General features: G+C 37.0%; 2 protein-coding genes across 3 annotated transcripts; one reads left to right on the plus strand and one right to left on the minus strand.

Moving 5' to 3' along the window:
- Positions 1–2945: 2945 nt before the first annotated feature.
- Positions 2946–15395, minus strand: LOC109090744 (heterogeneous nuclear ribonucleoprotein U-like protein 1). 2 transcript variants are annotated; one of them, XM_042724875.1, is made up of 16 exons: positions 15248–15395; positions 14575–14832; positions 13097–13510; positions 12251–12422; positions 12106–12179; positions 11493–11632; positions 11305–11404; positions 11032–11144; positions 10644–10910; positions 10119–10241; positions 7974–8102; positions 6525–6693; positions 5521–5787; positions 4748–4926; positions 4470–4649; positions 2946–3931 (listed from the first exon to the last, which is right to left on the minus strand). In XM_042724875.1, exons 2-16 carry the CDS (start codon positions 14789–14791, stop codon positions 3800–3802), a joined length of 2676 nt encoding a protein of 891 aa, XP_042580809.1. In that variant the 5' UTR covers positions 14792–14832; positions 15248–15395; the 3' UTR covers positions 2946–3799. The 2 variants fall into 2 exon arrangements, with proteins under 2 accessions (XP_042580809.1, XP_042580807.1); XM_042724873.1 differs by having other exon boundaries at positions 13097–13519.
- A 689-nt stretch (positions 15396–16084) lies between these two features.
- im:7138535 (uncharacterized protein LOC797998 homolog) lies at positions 16085–19252 on the plus strand. Its single transcript, XM_019104570.1, has 8 exons — positions 16085–16240; positions 16330–16436; positions 16821–16943; positions 17022–17287; positions 17357–17437; positions 18378–18494; positions 18579–18722; positions 18854–19252. The coding sequence occupies exons 1-8, from the start codon at positions 16197–16199 to the stop codon at positions 19010–19012; spliced, it is 1041 nt and encodes a 346-aa protein (XP_018960115.1). The 5' UTR covers positions 16085–16196; the 3' UTR covers positions 19013–19252.
- Positions 19253–19258: the final 6 nt, after the last annotated feature.

Below are 19258 nucleotides of genomic sequence, written 5' to 3' on the forward strand. Positions count from 1 at the left end.
TGCTTAGTTGGGGACACTTCATTTCCAGCAATATCGTTGACTTGATTGCACTATTTAAACTGAACTGAGCTGGATGATGACATCTGAAAATTTGGTTTTTACTATTGTCCTTTTTGCATTATTGACACACTATTTGATACTGTAAAGCTGTTTCGACACAATCTGTATTGTTTAAAGCGCTATATAAATAAAGGTGTAAAAAACTTCTTTTAATGGAAAATGGCTCAAAAACTTGCTAAATGTCACTTGATAATGTCATACACTAATTTGCATATTCATGATGCCATTGCGTCATATTTGCATTCTGCCTGTCAACCTTCTACATTTGTTTGTAATATTCTCTCCTACTAAATACTGTCTTTTAAAACAGACAAATTCTCAATAAAACTGATATAATTTATATAATTTTCTATTTCTTTTGTCAGAAAATGGGAAGAATAAACAGTGATGTGATGCGACCCATAACCAGCTCCCCTTCCAAGCTGGTAATCTGCATTAAATTGCTGATTTATATTGGATATGTTGTTGGAAAAAATTAAATACATCTATACAGTGGCAGTTTCTCTCAGAGTCAGCGCACTTCTTTTTTTTTTATCGATGCATACGGACCGCATGCAATGATTGGACAAAACAGCACTTTAATTATTGATTGCTAACAGGATTGGAAAAGACTTTCAATCAGTGTAGACGAGTAAGTTTAGATGCATGCCATATTGATTTTAAAGTGGATGAAAATGAGAATGAATGAATGCGAGTAGCACGCACTGTAATAATGTTGTGGATCACGCAACTCTAACAAAGTTTTTTTTTTTTCATTGAATGCACCAACATCTGTCCCTCACATCCTCGTTTTAGTACCGTTAAAAATTATATATAGCGCTATATATGTTGCCTATCCTACCCTTAATTCGACAAGCAAACCCATCTCGTTCGTGGCCTTCTTCAAAAAGCAGACACTATCTTGAAAATACCAGAGCAGGACGTTTTGAAGCAGTGTTATCAATCTAGGTTGAAGCGTCTTTAACTCAGACGCGAGGTACACCTGTACACATCACAAAAGCAGGAGGGGTTGGGTAACAGATGGTGCATTAATTCCTCCTGGGAAGTTCGTGATTTGAAATAAATCGGGCAATCCGACAAGGTTGTCCAATTTCTGCATTCCTTTTCTTGGTAGTAGCTCAAGTTTTAAGTAAGCATAATAATCAACATTCCTTCAAAGGTATTGAAATTAATGAAAGACAATTTAAAATATGGTATCTTGCTGATGACAACAGTTTTTCTTGGTGATAGTTCTGACGTACCTCTGGCTTTGAATACCATTAATAACTTTTTTAAAAAATTGGGATTGAATTATTGACAAGAATGGGCAATTATACACATATTTTATAGCAATTTTATTTTGGTAAATGAAAAATAATTTAAGTAATTAAGGCTATTCCCAGTGGCATAATAATTTTAACCAAATTCTCAGATGTAAATATTAATAATACATCCCTACAAAATCCCCAACTTTTTGTAAATGGTCTCGGCTTTTTTGACAAATATTTAATATTTATTATTTATTTATTTTATTTAATAATTAATTTATTTAATAAACAGTTTTTATTCACACGTTATCCTGTAAATGTAGCCGTTAGCAGATATATTCAGTGTTTGTGATAAATGTACCGTTTGTAACATATCAGTTGAAGATATTGAACTTTTATTTTTCTATTGCCTTTTTTCAATTTAATTTTGTGTTGACTTTAAAACATAAAAAAATTAAACAAAGCCCTTAATTTAGAACCTCACATTTTACTTTGCTTTCAAAACCTATATTTTTTTGATAAACAAAAATTGCATCATTAATCTGCTGATTATCTTAGCAAAGTTTTATATTAATAAGTCAAAATAATTCAAAAGAAACCATCATATATTACCTTTTGTAACACTGATCTTAAAATATATTTTGAAACCCTTTCTAATGAGATCACCAAATAAGAAACTTATAAAAATAAAAATTCTAAAGCTTTTCAAATGAATGTAACTGCCCTATTATATATATATATATATATATATATATATATATGTGTGTGTGTGTGTGTTCCTCCTTCTTTCCGTGGCTAAAGTAATTTTTAAAATGTATTAAATTTTATTGTTGTTTTTTATAAAAAATTTTGTTGTTGCTGTTGTTATTCTGTCTTACATGCTTTAAACTGTACAACATTGCCTTATATCTGCCTTGTACTTGTATGAGATGGAACTAAAAAAGTTCGTATTTAAGAGTCGTAATCACGTCAGCTGCGTTAAAGTCACTTTGGTCAGAACAAGATTTCGATTTAACTTTTCTAAATAAATCTAACCTTTTTTTTTTAACTCTACAACATCTACAAACTGATAAATAAAGAATGTGCATTATTGTTTTTGCTTTTTTTATTCAATTGATGAAGGTGATGTAAACTGAATCATTGTATACTCTATGGTAATTATACAATAATATACTATTTTGTATATGTAACTTATAGTTTTATTGTACATGACAAAAAAATAATTTTATTCATTTCAACATATTTACCAGCACTGCAAATCTATATTGCAGCCGACATGTCTTCTCACTGACACACCCACAACTCTGCGTTTTTGTATTTTTTCCTCACATTCTGCCTAGTTACGTTGGTTAGTATATTAAACATGTCCCAAATGTTGAAACATATGCATCAAATGGGAATCGTTAATTTTGCCACCTTTTTAAATGTTAAAAAAATTTCAACAATATTATTTGCATCATCACAAACTGCATTTTGTTTGTTAGGATTTTGTGGAGGAAATAATAGTGGAAATAAAATGTAAACATTTTTGGAATAAAATGGCTGACCCTTTGTCTCAACTTAATGGCCAACAAATTAAAAATTAATATTTAATCTTTCACATATTCTTAATTTAAACAAGAACACAGAACAACAGGATGGTTCGTCTGATTATATTCTCAAATACAAAATAATGTGTTTTGATTTGACACAAAACCATATGCAGATACTGCTTTACAGACAAGACACAAGGTAAAAACATCCACACAAGGAACTAATTCGGATCATTACTAATCTGCAATCTGGGAGTAGATGTGCATCAGACCAATCAGAGTCATTTTAAAAATGGTATATAAAAAGGAAAATGATAACCTTCACAGGCTTGAGACATCAGAAAAGTGTTATTCAAGATTTAGGTTATTAAAATTTCCAATATGATGTACCTAGACAAAAGTGTTACATGGTCTTACATCGATGTATACATACAGGCATGTGATCATACACAGAACAACACCCATAACCATCTACCGCAAAATGTGGTTCTTTAATCTTACAAAATAAAATAAAATCAGTGGTAAAACTATTGGAACACAGAAACACCTCGCCTCTCTTTCGCTCTATACATCAGATGTAAATCTAAGCGTGCAAAGCTCTCAAATTCCTCCTGCTCTATTTTGAAACATTCAAGCACATCATAGTGTGAGCTGTTTGCAGCGGACTAAACCACACATTACTAAAATCAAATGTCGAACCTCTCATCTACAAGTATACAGAAGGAAAAAAAGATCAAGCTTTATGTAAACAAATATGTAGCAGAAGAGCAAAAAAAGGGATACTTCTCACCAAAACTCAAACAGAGCAATGGAGGGCCACCGAAATGTGGTTACCTTTAAGGTTGGCATAAATACAGAGAGCAGGCAAAAAAAGGGTAAGACTGGGTAAGAGAAGGAGCACAAAAAAGGCATGAGGAATGCTGCTTAGGGAATGGGTCGTCTGAAACTGCTGCGATGCTACTACTGTGTTCCCTGGGCGCCCTGGCTGCCTTGGGTGCCCTGCTGGTTATAGTTGCCATAACTGCCGTATTGGTTATAGTACTGGTTCCACTGGCTCTGGTTCTGGTAGTACTGCTGCCACTGCTGAGCATACTGGGGGAAGTAAGATACAGTGTATAAAAATACATGCATGCAAAAAATTCCTAAACTAAATCCATTACAGCTGTCACTATTTAAGGTTAAAATGTGAAAAGTGTTGATTGTGGCATTACATCTAGATCTGCTCACTTTGCATTGGATTTCTTTTTAGGAGTCTCTGCACTCATGAATTCTCTCATCATAAACAACAAAGTGCAAATACAAACCAAGTACGAGACCGCTTGAGTGATATAACGATATATATATAACCATATATAACAGTTTTTGCAAGAATGTATAACTTTGGAATCGCTTCAGTGATGAGAAATGTTCTTTGCTTGTATATAATGTATTCCTAGTATGAATAACTGTTTACTAAAATAACTAATTTTCTAATGCATAAAAAAAAAAAAAATTCATAAAGGTTCTTGGCATGTTAGGTAATGCAATAAATTTACATATCTGAAATATAGTTAAATGTATAATGCCCCCTAATGGAAGAGTGGATTCCTGGCCCTGGTGACTGTGCAGTTTCTTCCACAGACTCTCTCACCTGCTGGTACTGTTGATTGTAGCTCTGCTGCTGCTGGTTGTAGGTCTGTCCAGTGGGTGCTGGAGTTTGACTGTAGCTCTGGTTGTATCCTGGGTATTGACTGTAGTTGCCGTAGTTGTACCCTTGGTTGTAGTTGCTCTGGTTGTAGCCCTGGTTATAGCCTTGATTGTACGACTGAGGCTACAAAAAATAAAACATTAAAATAGGATGCAAGCAATGACTTCATGTCCTGTTAGATTCAAAAGCTAACTTAGAGAATGTAAGCCATGTCTTTATACCTGTGACTGGCTGTAGCCTCCAGATGATCCAGAGCCACTCTTGTTGTAGGAGACCTGGCGGTTGTGGTTGTAACTGCCTCCAGACTGCTGGTTGCGGCTGTATCCACCACGGCCTCCAGAGCCTCCATCCCTGTGGTTATTCCCCCAGCGATTCTGGCTGTAGCCTCCACGGTTGTATCCTAATGAATTAATTGACTGATTATCAACAACTTGTAGGCAGAATCTAACCATCAATGCAGAACAAAACGCAAAAAAAAATATATATTAGACTCAAAAACACTATAAAATTACCACCATAATATCTTAAAAAATCCACAACAAAAAAACAATATTATCCCATTATACTGTTTAAATAAATCGGCCAATACTAGTGTTGTCAAAAGTACAGACTTACATGTGTGCGCTATTGAGCAGATTCTTAAACACCACTGATTTACCATAGTGTTCTCTCTGTGTAATCTCAACAGATATAACTGTGATTGGCTAAAAAGAAAGCCGCTTCTATCAGCGGATCAGTTTATGTGCAGATATATTATGGATCTGCTAATAGACGCAGCTTTCAAAAGCTTTTTAATTAATTTATTTACTTTTTTTCAGGATTCCTTCATAAATAGAACATTCATCCTTTATTTAAAATATATATATTTTTTATAACTTTATAAATGTCTTTACTGTCACTTTTAATGTGTCCAAGCTAAATAAATACATACATAAATGAATAATAAAAAATAATAATTTACTGTCCCCAAATCTGAAAAGCACAAAACTCTTACCTCCTCGGTAGCCTCCCCCTCCAGAGCCGCCCCGGTTCTGGTAGCCACCTCTGCCACCCTGAGGTCCACCGCGACTGTCATAGCGCTGGAAGTTACTACGGCCGCGGAAACCACCCTGTCGGTTATCAAAGCGCTTCTCTGGAGGAGGGCCAGCTTTACGGCCTTCTTCGTTGTACTGCTTGATGAGAGCGTCGGCTTCTTCCCGCTGAAGCTCTACGAATGTCACATCGTCCAGGAACTCGCCGACATCGGGCAGCACAAAGTTTGCTGCGGGAGCAGAGGCACGCAATGAGGGACAGAACAGCCGCGCCGGCAAAAGACAAAGAGAATCATTATCAGCACCATACAATGGTGACAGCAAAAATACAGGGGAGGGGACAGAACAAGTGGACAGAGAGAGTAAGAGAGAGAGAACTAGAGCATGTGGTGATAAAGTTAACATGCTCTAGGACAAACGTTGCCTTAGCTGTGTAAGAAAACACTTGTCCCAGAGTTGAAATATGAGGACAATGTAGGGGGGGTCTTAGGGAATGAAAATTTAACTAAAAACAGTTGCCAGAAAAAGAGCGTTATGATTAAATTAAGAAGTACCTAGCTGAGGACAGCCGTCCTTAAATTTATTCAACGTTTAATAATACAGCTTATACAAACTGCTCGGTTGCTGAAGTGAATTGGAGAGCCAGAGCCAATTGCAGCAATCCTTATCCTCAATCCTGATTATCTGAGCTGGTTTGCAGTGGTGAGGAATGGCATGAGAGACAATGTAAGAAAATATGGTTAACAGGGCAGGAAGAGATGAAAAAAAGGTGAGAGGAGCTCTTTTAAAGGAGAGAGGAGCTCTTTCTTTTTCTTTTTTCTGGCAAAAAGGTTTAACAGAAGGAGGGACGGGTGGGTTCTTCCAAGTCTTAAAATAAAGAAACAAACAAACAAAAAAAAAAAAAAGGCAAAAGCAGATCTGGTGTGTAGTTTTGAACATTTGTTTTGGTTATCCGTGGCATTCCTACCTTTCATTTCTAACACAGCATGATCGGGAACATCCTTCCCTTCCTCATCAGTTCGCTTTAACGTTCGCTCTTTTAAATCCTCATCCGTGGGACAAATTACAATAGCCTTGCGTTGAAAACCTTCAAAAGGACGCATTTTTCGTCTCTGGGCTGATCCATATACATTTGTCTAGCAATGGTGACAAGAAAGAAGTAGAAGCTGTTTATTATTTGCTTTTGTTACGGCTTTGCGTTCCGTAGGAGGGGAATTGGATTCCTGCAACGATGAAAGTGAGAGAGTTTTTTTTTCTTTCATGTCTATAGTTACTGCTCTGGAATGACTAGCGGTTGTCTCTCACAACCCCAACTGACTTACCGTGAATTAGGAAGAGACCAACACAAGGGAGTTTGTGAATGACTGACATTGTACAGGGGACCCTTTCTGCTTCCCTCAAACTAGCAGTATTAACAGAAGCCGTTCTCTTACATGTTACAGAGAACTGGTGTATTCCTATAAAATACTTTCAAATATCCAAGTTACAAGAAATTACATGAAATTAAATTCTAATATGACAGCTTCATAATGGAGGTGTTTTCTCTCAAACTAACCAAACTGTTGGTCATGCTCAAAATGTACTTGCATCAATCACTTCCAAACATCAGTGAGTGAGATTTTAACACATTATCTGCTGGTACATATTGTCCTGACTTTATAAAGTCCTTTATCTCAAACTTCTGAAGAACGTAAATAATGCCTGGGTCCCCTTCCTTACCTTCACTTCCCCATTGTTCAAAAGGCCAGCGTGCCTGACACGGACAAACATTTAGTACCAACCTGTTCATACTCACTGACTCCTTAGGGCCCATTAGCATGTCCTTTGACCTTACCTACCTTGCAACCTCTGGAACTGTCCACCTGTAAACTTCAAGCAGGTTAGTTTTTCCACTTACCTGCCATTCATTTTTAAACACAACATTCATGTAAAGTTCCAAGTTTATCTAATGAAAATTCTCTTGTTTTCTTTACAGTTACCATAGCAACAGAAGGCGTTTTCTTACTCACCAGGCAGTGATTACTTGTTTTTCAACATCTTACTAATGTCATGGACTACTTGTACAGTGTGGCAAAGATCTCTTTACAACAAGGCAATACATAAAGTCAAAAATATTCACTGCAACATACTATACTGCATTCTCTCCCTGATTGTTTTTTTTTTTTTAAATGTTTAAGCAAAACAAAACAAATCATAATTCAGCAACATGTTCAGGACAAAGAAAAAGGACTGGAAAAAACAAGTCTTCAGAAGCACAATAGGCTAACCAATGCTACAGAGAGAACAGAAGTGCATTAATGAACATGTGCATCAGTGAGCAGCAGTGGATGTGCTTTTTTTTGGGGGGAGGGTTGAGAAGGAAGGGGAAGGGTTTTAGCTGTGAGGACAGCGCAAAGGAAGGCAAGTACAGCAGTACCTGATCCAGGATGTAGTTGCGCTTCTTGCGGGCAGCAATCTGGATGAGCCTGTTGAGACACTGCGTGGCCTGCTGAATAAGTATGTCCCACCGTCCGGCATAGTTGCGCTGACGACGAAGTCCCATGACCTGATGGAAACAGAGCAATAAAACTTTAGTGTATAGACTTTGATTGGAATAACTACATATTTTCAAAACGATTCATTGGTGGATGGCCTGAACAACTAGATGAGTTATTGGTCTTAACTAGTGGTCAACCGATATATCGTCAACGCTGATATATCGGCCGATATTTGGCATTTCTTTTAAAATATCGGCTTCAGCCGATAAGTTTTTCTGCTTGGCCGATGTGTTCAAGGCCGGACTTTTATTTTTATTTATCCAGCATGATCGCGTGTTCTCTGTGTGACGGTCGGTCCGTGTGAATTGAATGCTTGAAACTTTAAACTCATGATTTCAAATTATGCTTTATGAAATTTGCCCACTGTCATATTCATGTCATTTTGCTGTATGTAAAATGAGTGTTACCCTTGCTTTATTTGAAAAATATGATTCCCAATGCACACAAACTCCCCAGAATTCTGAGTGCCCTGCTGGTTAGTGTTTACTTCCTTTCTAATTATATTTTTTATTTAATATTTATTTATTTGTGAAAAATACTATATAATCTAAAGTATAAGTATGTTTATTTTACACATTTATTCTTTAATTCAGTGTCAAATGATTAAAAATTTCTTGAATATAAATAATTTAAAAAAATGACTCTCTTATAATAGTACATCTAAAGTGCAATTTGTGAATTTTAATAACAGCTTCTGATATTAACTGCTAATATCGGTCAACCACTAGTTTTAACCAGAGGTAGGCAACTTTGGCTCTTGAGTTCCGCAATCCTGCAGACCATGTTAAAACCAGCTAATCAAGGTCTGGAAGATTATTAGAAAATTACAGGCGGTTGTTTTTGATTAGATAGAAGTTACATTTCAAAGGACAGTGGATCTCAAGGGCCAGAGTTGCCCATCCATTGCCAAGACGTCTGCCTAAATGTGTATGGCTGTAGCGGTGGTTCTTTAAAGCCTGTATGAAATCAAAATTGACATTAGGGCCTTTTGAACCACAGGAACCTTTTCATAGTACCAGAACTAACTGTGGAACTACCCACTTTTGGGTGTTTTTGAACTGGGTGCGATTTTAGTACCGGACTGCCTTTTTTGAGAACCAAATTAGCTTCTACTCCGAAGCAGGGTCTAACCAGCACAACTGGTACTACCCATTATGTAAGTAGACACTGACTGGCCAGACGCGTTCGAAAACGCCCTCACCCGCCATGATTTAAAACGCTGTTTAACATACTGTAAACATTGTGTCAACTTATTTTGCAAGTATGATGAACAGCGATAGATGGACGGACGCCAAAGTGCAGACACATGTAGCAGATATAGCACTGCCAGTTGTCGTTGGAGATTCTTAGTCCTCCTTTGCGTTCTTTCAATCGCTTTACATATAGGTTGACATTCCATGTCCATTACTGTGAAACCCGTGAGACACAACAAAAACACAACTCTGATGACAGCGTCCTCCATCCTTCTGTTGTTAACGTTGTTCTTCATTTGTTAACGTTGTTGAAAGCCATACACAAGTGAAAATGCTGTCGACCGGCTTACGTCACGTCCTAGTACATGCTCTCGGTGCGAATGCAACCCTTTAAATGGTACTGGGAAACAGTTCACACAAAATAATCCCAGTACTTTAGTACTGTACATTTAGTTCTGGAACTAAAGCGGTGCGAAAGGCCCTACTATTTATTTTGTTAGCTCACATTGCTAGTCTTCAGGTAATAACTAATCTGTACAAGTTAACGCACAGGGGAAAAAAAAAAAGATAGAATAACCTTTTTTGGGGGGAGAATATCCTTACCCACTCTATCCTAAACCAACACATAGTTTGCTGTGAGCGAGGGATGCTGAGGAGGTGTGCTAAAATGAAACCTTAACAGAATATCCTCTATTCAATATTCCAATATTACTGAAGCAAAGTTGCTAGCTACTTCCAGTTCACATGGACTTTAAAGAGGACCTAACTTTTCAAGAGGACTTGACCATGCACAGCTGCCATAATAACAGAGATTATATTCAGCAGACATACCTTCATCTTCTCCATGATTGCATTTGTGCCCAGGATGTTGTACTTCTTGTCAGGGTTTTCTACAGCATGTTTTATGGCCCAGGTGGTTTTTCCACTACCAGGCAGACCAACCATCATCAGGATCTAAGAAGAAAATATGGAGTCAACATTTTACAAGCTAGGTATCACCAATATCTTCTTTCCACTGTTCACGTACATGTCTTTTAAAAGGTAAACATTTGGTTTACTGTTATGTATTAAACATTACAATGCTATATTTACATAGCTGATTTACACAGATGAGGTTTTGTTGACAAGAATTAATTGTCCAGTCTAATAAGGTAGATAGTTTTTACAACATTAAATAATGGCATAACTTTCCAACAAATGTTAAAATTATTAGTCTCCATGGAATTACATTATAGATGCATACATTTCAGCCACAGCTGAAAATGTAAAAACACAATTATCTTTCATTATAAAATCCTTTTTGATTAGATTACAGTACATTATTATATTTCTTAAAAGTTCATTTCCACATCAAACCTCGCAATCAGCTTTAGTAGCAGGTCCCAGTGTCCCTCTGACTCTCTCCTCTAGATGAATATCCTGAATGAAGGTGAAGCCCTCTGGCTGAGGGAAAAAGGGCTCCTCTCTCTGTCCGAAGTTGAATTCCACGGCACAGTTCTTCACCAATACATGTGGGAAAAGAGCGCGGCCGGCCAGTTCCTCTCGAGAGACATGGAAACATGGGCCCAGCCCCTTGCCATTCTTGGAGAATGTCATTTCTACTTCCTCACTGCTGTCAAAGTCCTATGGAAAACAATCCAAGTGGAAAAAAGAAAAGTGATATGGTTAATAATAGTCTCTGAGCCCATATTAAGCTGCATTGTGTGTAATCTAATCTAGAAGTATGAGAGAAAAACATAATTACAATATAGCAGCCGATGATATCATTTTCTCTGAACTTTTCCCCATAGTCTTCAAATTTACAGTTGGAGGATTTCTTGCCAGTTCCTCCATAGCCAAACGAAAAGGGTTCTTCACCTGTAACATGAAGGAACATAAACGATAATGCAGCATAAAAATAAAAAAAACTCACTTTCCAGCAAAGTCTATCCAGCATTTTGATTAATCTATCTAAAGAAAATTGCATCAGGGGTTAGAAATGCTATAAAGCAAGGTTATTGTAAGTCTGGTCATTTACCGAGTTGAGTGTTGCAAGAATCCAGGGACCATCCGATTCTCACCACATGAGGGTCAGGCTCAGACGAAGGAAGGTGCTTTACTGAAATTTCCTCATTTATCTAAACAAGGAACAGGACAATAAAGATCTCTGTGATCTATCTCAGGCACTCAAACATGGCTTCAAACACTTAATAGCATCTTTGTTACCTTCATTTCAAAGCACACACGTCCTTTAGTAACACCGTAAGTGGCTCGAGCACCTGCCCACAGGTAGGCAAAGCCCTCAATGGTCAGAGGGTAACCACTGTATCTGTCACGAGCCACCTTGAAGTGCAGGTCACAGTTATCTAGAGACAAACAAATAAGAAGCCATTCTGTAATGTGAATAAAACAGTGAATATAACACTATCAAGCACATTTAAAATAAACAAACTATTCCTTAATTTTGAGACTAGGAGAAAATTAAGGATGCTCTGAATCACTTTTTTCCAGACCAAGTATTGTACAGATACAGTATAAATTATAATATTAAAAATTTAATTATTTTGTATAAAGGAGTAACCGTACAGAAAGCAAGTCTGTTTCATTTTACATACTTTAACGAACAAGTGCAGGCACACATATGCACCAGACAAACAGAAGTAGAATGGGAGCAAAATAATTCTGACTAAAATATCTTGCATTCAAAAGTGTAAGCACTTTGTCTTTTTTCTCTGCTGTACTGAAAACATACCAAACCATAACTTTTGAGTACTGTTACACACCTACTGCGAATACAAACCGCTCCATCACAAGAACATCTCTCTTGAATTATACTCACAGGTGTCAATGACCACAAGTTTATCATCAATGTCTTCCTCCTCTTCTTCAGCTGGGGGCTGTGGTGACCTTCCCCTATAATAACCAAAGAGAACTATGAGATTGAGCAATACAAAACAAAGTAAATCCAATGAGACCTAACTTACCTCCTTTCCTCACGATGTTCATAGTAACCGTATCCTCGACTATCATCATATGACCTCTTGCGACTGTATGACGAGCACCTATCATCCTCTGATTTGACCTGTGCATCCCAGTCAGCGGCCTGCTGTGGAACATCCTCGTCGGCCTTATACTCAGTCTTCACCTCATCACCCTCTGCAAAGATTTGGATAAATATATCATAAGCTACATCAAATATATTTATGTGGTAATAGATCACAACAGTCAGAAGTTCTGCAAGTAAAAACTCCATTCATTTTCTCTACAGGGCAAATAGATTTTTGACCATTACTGATAACTCTGCTGTGAACTCTAAGGTTGTTAATTGATTATATGCGCTTTTGTTAAAGCCATCTGTTCATGTTAATTCAATTTGTTTGTAAAATAATATAGTTCTTGGTGAAAAACTACATTACCCGTGACACTGTACAGAAAATTCCAAAAGAAAAGTTTGTAATGTTATGATGCACCTTTTGGCTGTTTGGCTTGGTTTAAGGATTACAGACTTTGAAAAAATCCCTATGGGAAAAATATCTCCAGAAAAAGAGGTTGAGCGCTAAGCACTCTAGAGCACAATTTATGTTACAACTGACTTTGAAGTCAATTTGCACAAAAAAGAAGCTTAAACCACAAGTGATGAATTCTCTAGTTGGACCATTTTAACGCAGTGATTCTATTAACAGCTTTATGAAAACAATTTTTTCTTGTTTTTTTCAGCATAATATTAACTAATGGCACACAGTCTGACTTGATCAAGAGCATTATGTGCTAGTTTAATGGTACAGCAGGTGTATTTTTACATTGTTATTTAAACACTTGACCAGACTTACCGGACTCTTCCTGCTGTCTGTGTTGACTTGCGTCTCCTTCTGGGATCTCCCGTGACGCTGGCTCGTCGACCTTCTGCTCAGCCTGTGACTCTGCATGTGAAGGAGTCTCCTCATACTCCTGCTTCACCTCATCCTGTTTAGAGTGCGGCCTGGCTGGTTCCTCAGCATACGGCTGCTTGGCCTCAGGCTCCTGGCATTCATCCTGGTCATAGGAGGACTGCTCCGTCATCTGTCCTGGCATTGCATCTGATGAATAATCACTTGTTCCAAAACCAGGTATGGGGGTCTCGGTGCTGTCCTCATTGCCTTCGTTACTCTCGGTTCCCTGATCATCAAATCCACCCTGGTAAAGGTCTGTGCTGTTTCCATCATCAAACTGTGCCTTGGCCTCTTCTCCATAATCTTGTTCCTTGGCTGCAAATTCTGTGTAGAAATTAAGCAGAAAAAACATATTTTGTTGCATTAATGCCTAGAACTAAATTGTTCCAGTCATATGATTACTCAAATACAATTTTCAAAAAAAAAAAAAAAATTATATATATATATATATATATATATATATATATATATATATATATATATATATATATATATATATATATATATACACACACACACACACACACACAAGTGTGTGTATTTGAGTAATTTTTTTTTAAGATAATCAAAAAGAGCAACTCCAAAACGACAACAAAAAGCAATGTAAAGCTGAGTATAACTAAACAACATATCACGGTTTATTCAACATTACATTTCTATTTGACAAGTAATTTTGTTTATTTATTTTTTTATTCGTTTTTCCCATGCCAGGAAATTGCAAATGGCTTTTTTCTACATTAATGTCAAAGTTGCAATAGTTTGACTTTATTTTTGGGTTTAGTGTTAGTGTGAGGTCAGTGTTAATAACATGTATAAAAACACTCTGGAAATGAGCAAAGCATTTACATTTAGTCAGTTAGCAGATGCTTTTATAAAAAAAAAAAAAAAAAAAAAAAAAAAAAATATTTATTTTGAAGCTAAGCATCCCTAAAAAAAAAAACTCTCTCACTCTCTCTCACACACACACACACACAGATGTTTGTTGCAAAATTGTCTTCAACAAATTTTTCAGTTATCTGAAAGTGCTCAAAAAAGATTTTAATTATTATTAAATAATTTTAAGAGAATTCACACAGAAGAAATTTCAACAAAATAGCCATGACTTTTAAGAATCTAATAATTTCTTACTGAAATATTTTTTATGCTACCAGAATTTTTCTGTTTTACAATGAAAATTTTTAAGTTTTCCACTTTAATCAAAGCACTTCTTAGATGCTGCTTCTTGTATTTCATCCTGCATCAGAAGGGGTCCCCCTGTGGTGGCCTGACACGTTGCCACACGGCGACCCTAATAACTGATCTCTCCTAACCTCTGTGAAGCACATCTCCATTCGCAACAACACAGCCTGCACTGCAGCTTCATAATATAGCCTTATTACCTTCCTCCTGATAATCATTGCCCTCTCCCGGCTCCCCGCCAGCCTCACAGTCTTGATCCTGCTCGTCCGATGGCGCAGACCCCGCCGCCTCGGCCTCCAGCGCCGCCTGCAATCGGTCCGCCAGGTCCGCCTTCAGCCCGCGGGTGTCCAGGCCTCGCCGCTGGAGCTCTTCCTTCAGCTCATTGACTTTGAGCTTTTTGACATTCAGCCCGCTCATGATTCATGCACCCCTTCAGCAGTTTATCCCAAACTGTGCGCCTGTACAGTCAGAGTAAACACACGCGAGGCATTGATTGGTTACTGTACGCGCTCGGCGGATCATCTCCACACTCGCTAAAATATTAGCCTGCGTGCTAACAGGACAACAGAGGCCGAGGTCTTTGCAGCTAAAAAACAACTTCACTTCATTTGGACGGGTATTTAGGCTTTAGTACATCAAACGGAACAACATGCAAAGATCAAAATCCATTCGTTTAAGTGTCAAAACAATCTATTGTCATGTTTCGTTGTATGCACTGTCTGCACACTTAGCATTGCAGCGAACTATGAGTCAAGGAATTAGCGCGCAAAATCCACCCGCCTCACATGCATACTCTCAAAGAATCAAATATCATTTTAAGTCACTAACAGAACATACATACTACCTCGTGTGACCAGAAAACACAATATTTACCTTTTTCTGTCAGTTTCCCCCTCAAGCAAACTGTCGTTACCGTGGTATCGAAGATGGAGGGTGACCGCGGTTGCCCACTTCCTCCGCCTCACGACGGTCTGCGCGCTCTCGGTCCCCGCAGCTGATTGGCTGAAGCTGCTGTCTGTCTGACCCGCTGTAGCCAATCATATTCGTCAGACGCAGCCTTTCTCAAGTTCATATAAAAACAACGTAAACGTGTCAAATACAACAAATCACATCTTTGTAGAGATTTAAAGTACTGCTTTAATTCACAGAGAACAGGCAGAGAATGGGTTTCTGGTTGGAAAAGGTACATAGATCCAATTTGTTAAACAAAAAAAGGTAAATTAAATACATTATGTTTTTATCTCAGTTAAAAGAACCATGCAACATTTTCTTCCCAAATAAACAAAGCAATTAATAATTAATTAGTATTACTCCATATATCCACTCTAGATTTCTTCAATTATAAACTGGAATATAAATGCCAATAAAAGAATAATAATAATAATAATAATAATAATAATAATAATAAAGATTTCATTTTTTGTCACACATATTTAAAATTTTAATCACTTATTACTTATCTTCTTGTATCTACTGTATATTTTATTGACTTACGTTTAAAGTTACGTTTTATTTAAGTTGTAGGTATTCATTTGCAAGCAAAAGATAAAACAGTCAAGACACTGAAAGATCAACACGTCAAAATCAGTGTCTTAAAGTGCAACATTTGTGCAATATCTGATTAGTTTAGAACAAAAGGAATCCGCGCAGTCGCTGATTAGGACGACTGAATTGTTTCTATCAATTGTGATCGATTAATCTCGTCTTGCAGTCGGTTATCGGCATTCGGCAGAGCGTGACTTTTATTCGACGTCTGTTTTCAGGCATAGATAGTGAAACAGGAAGTGAAAAACTCACGATACAACCAGTGTAACTTTTGACAATGGAGCGAGACACTGGTATAATCAGTTTGATTAAAGCTCTTGGGTGAGTAACGCTGAAATAAACAACAATTTAAAATGTTGTTCTGTTTATGTCAAGATAATTTCAGTCACAGCTGTTTTAATATTTCAAAGGTATAAAAGCAGAGAGTGCTTGAAGAAATGTAAATGTGACGAATTACCTTGCCCGCTGCTCACCTGGTTGGTCTCAGAACTAAGAGAGAGTTGTCCTGATGCTCCAGGTAACACAGCCGAGACCTGTCCTACACACTCCTAAACTCACTGACGAATTTACATATTTTTTCTTTTTTTTTTTAGTAATATGTTATGAGTGCATAAGGGATTTCAATTTATCATATTTAAATCATTAATAATAATTTAAAGAAATAAGTTATTTGAATTAATAGAATTTGAAATCTAATAACAATCATTTATTTTTAGGTTTAATTCTAGGCCTGCGTGCTAACAGAATTAAACCTATTACCAAAAAAAACAAAAAAAAAAAAATTCAGTGTTCACAATAAGACAACATTTTGCACAACTTTAGTTAACCATCCCATCCCCCCATCCCCCTTTTTTTCCCCTTCATTGTGTTACATTATGGATAAAATGTAACTGTGTTTCAGCACGACATGTTGGTGGCGCAGTTCTGTTCGGGGAGTTGAGGGACATGCTGAAGCAGATGTCCTGTCCTCAAAATGCTCTTACATCAGAGCACCTTAGCCCACTTCTGCTGTTCAGAGTGATTGGTAAGGTTGGATTTCAATCTGTGCATTTTTAGGATTTTCTGTGAAGAGCTACTGTACATATTACCTTTCAATTGACAGAGTTTTTGGTGTCAGAGTTGGCGGCTGCACGTATGCTGACGTACAGAGAGAGTCATCCAGAAGACACAGAACAGAGCTGTGAGTCAAAGGGCAAAGAGCAAAGACAGTGGGAAAGTCTTAATGTGGGCAATAAAGACGAGCATCAGGAAATCAGTCCAGCACAAGAGGATAAAACTAATTGGAAAGAAGTAAATAAAAATCTTGCAGAACTGTTTCAGACTCTTGGCTTAGAAACATCCTCTCAGATGAGTGATACCTGTGCAGAGGTAAGAAACATCACCAGTGAGATTTTACTTTTTTTTGGGTGATCTCTAACATGTGCGTCATGTATTCAGGTGGAGACACGGCTGACATCACTTCCAGAAGGTGAAGTGCCAGAAGCATTACTGAAGACCAGTCTGAACTCTGAGCAATGGGTATGTATTAAAGTGAAATGGTATGTGCACATCTGAGAAAAACAAACAAACTTTGGAGCAGAAGCATGACCAGAAATTGTTGATTTATATTGATTAATTATTTTTATTAATTTATTTTGTAGTTATGTATTGTTTGTTGTTTATACCTACTCAGGTGTATGTATGTATAGTTCACCCAAAAGTGAAATTTCGCTAAAACTTTACTCACTCTCAGACCATTTAAGATGTAGATGACTTTGTTACATCACCTGCTCATCAATGGATCCTCTGCAGTGGATGGGTGCCATCAGAATGAGAGTCATTAACATCTTGTGAAGTGAAAAACTGTGTGTTTGTAAGAAATAAATCCATCATTAAGGCATTTTTATTTTTGTACCATTGCCTTCAGCTTAAATACCAGTCCATAATAATACTTCATACAGTGAAAAAGTCCCGTTGTCCTCCAAAATCCACCAAAATATTTGTTTAGAACTGTTTTCACTTGTAAATAGTAATTGATCTGTGCATATTTCTCTTCTGATTCAGACAAGATTGATTTTTAAATCGATTTTCGCTATAAGCAAAGGATTGAAGTTAAAAACATCTTAATGATAGGTTTGTTTATTACAAAAACAGTGTTTTGCTTTTTCAGTTTTTCAATCTGACGGCACCTGTTTACTACAGAGGATCCACTGCTGAGCAAATGATGGAACGCCAAACTTCTCAAAATCTTTTGAAAACTACATCTTGGATTCTAAAGATGTTCAAGTTGTAATTTTTTTTGACTACCTGACAAACACCAAACGGGCCAAAATACTTTTTGTCTACTATTTAAACAGCATTTTAGAGCATTTTAGCAGTATGCTGTCGTTTTGTTCTATTATGTATTACAGAGTCACATTGACCTTTTTTTTAGAGCTGTGTCCCTAAACAAATATTTTCACATAAATTTTTTTCTTAGAAAAAGATTAATGACATCAACAGAGCTCTCTGTAAGGATTATGAATGTCGGCGCCAAATGATGATCAAGCGTTTCCATGTCACACTACAATCCTTTACTTGGGGAGAGAGGGGAAAGGTATAAAGATTGTCTCTTTTGCAAATCTGCCAGCATGTATTATAATATGTTTCACTGAGCAAATTCTCCCTATTTTCTTTCAAGGAACGCAGTGCTTTACTTTCTTCCATGAAAACCTTCACAACTTCTCTTGAGTCCTCCGTCTCCATTGCTACGCTGTTGGCGGCCAGAGAGGATGAGTCTCGCATTAGGCCTGTTAAAGCAGGGCCTTCAACAGCTGTTCACAAGGTGCCCTTCACCTCAATTTTTGTAACTATAATTGATTTTTTTCTCCAGGGTTGAATGCATTAAATTCAGTGTTGCAATGTGCATAAGAAAAGATTTAAAAATGGATTTATGCACAAGATTTGTTTCTGCAGGTACTGATGGGCAGTGTGCCAGACAGAGGGGGACGTCCAGGAGAGATTGAGCCACCGATGCCCAGCTTCACCAGTCGCAGTGAGGGAGGAGGTAGTCATCATTATAGAAAGAGAAGACGAGAATTTTCAGGAAAGAAGAAGAAAAATAAACAGAATTAAAAACAAATTTAGTGCTAGTTTTGTAACTAACAGCACAACAAAAGAGCTTTATGTTAAAAGGAGGTAATATTTCCCAATTAAAATGCTTAAATAAGACACTAATAATCATGGAATATGCTAAAATAATTATTATTTAATGTTTCAAATGACTTAATGCACTATTTAATTTGATAAACAAAAATGTGATGAATTCATTTCAGTGAAATGTATAAATATGAATGGCTACAAGCTGTATTTACTTTGCAT

This window comes from Cyprinus carpio, chromosome B5, assembly GCF_018340385.1.
Source record: "Cyprinus carpio isolate SPL01 chromosome B5, ASM1834038v1, whole genome shotgun sequence".
Lineage (NCBI taxonomy): Eukaryota > Metazoa > Chordata > Actinopteri > Cypriniformes > Cyprinidae > Cyprinus > Cyprinus carpio.

Coding starts and splice junctions, on each gene's coding strand:
- im:7138535 (XM_019104570.1), top strand. CDS start 16,197: ATGGAGCGAGACACTGGTATAATCAGTTTGATTAAAGCTCTTGG. Junction 16,241..16,329: donor AGTTTGATTAAAGCTCTTGG/GTGAGTAACGCT, acceptor AATATTTCAAAG/GTATAAAAGCAGAGAGTGCT. Junction 16,944..17,021: donor TCTGCTGTTCAGAGTGATTG/GTAAGGTTGGAT, acceptor TTCAATTGACAG/AGTTTTTGGTGTCAGAGTTG.
- LOC109090744 (XM_042724873.1), bottom strand. CDS start 14,791: ATGAGCGGGCTGAATGTCAAAAAGCTCAAAGTCAATGAGCTGAAGGAA. Junction 13,520..14,574: donor CAATGATTATCAGGAGGAAG/GTAATAAGGCTA, acceptor ATTTCTACACAG/AATTTGCAGCCAAGGAACAA. Junction 11,405..11,492: donor GTGTGTGCTTTGAAATGAAG/GTAACAAAGATG, acceptor TTCCTTGTTTAG/ATAAATGAGGAAATTTCAGT.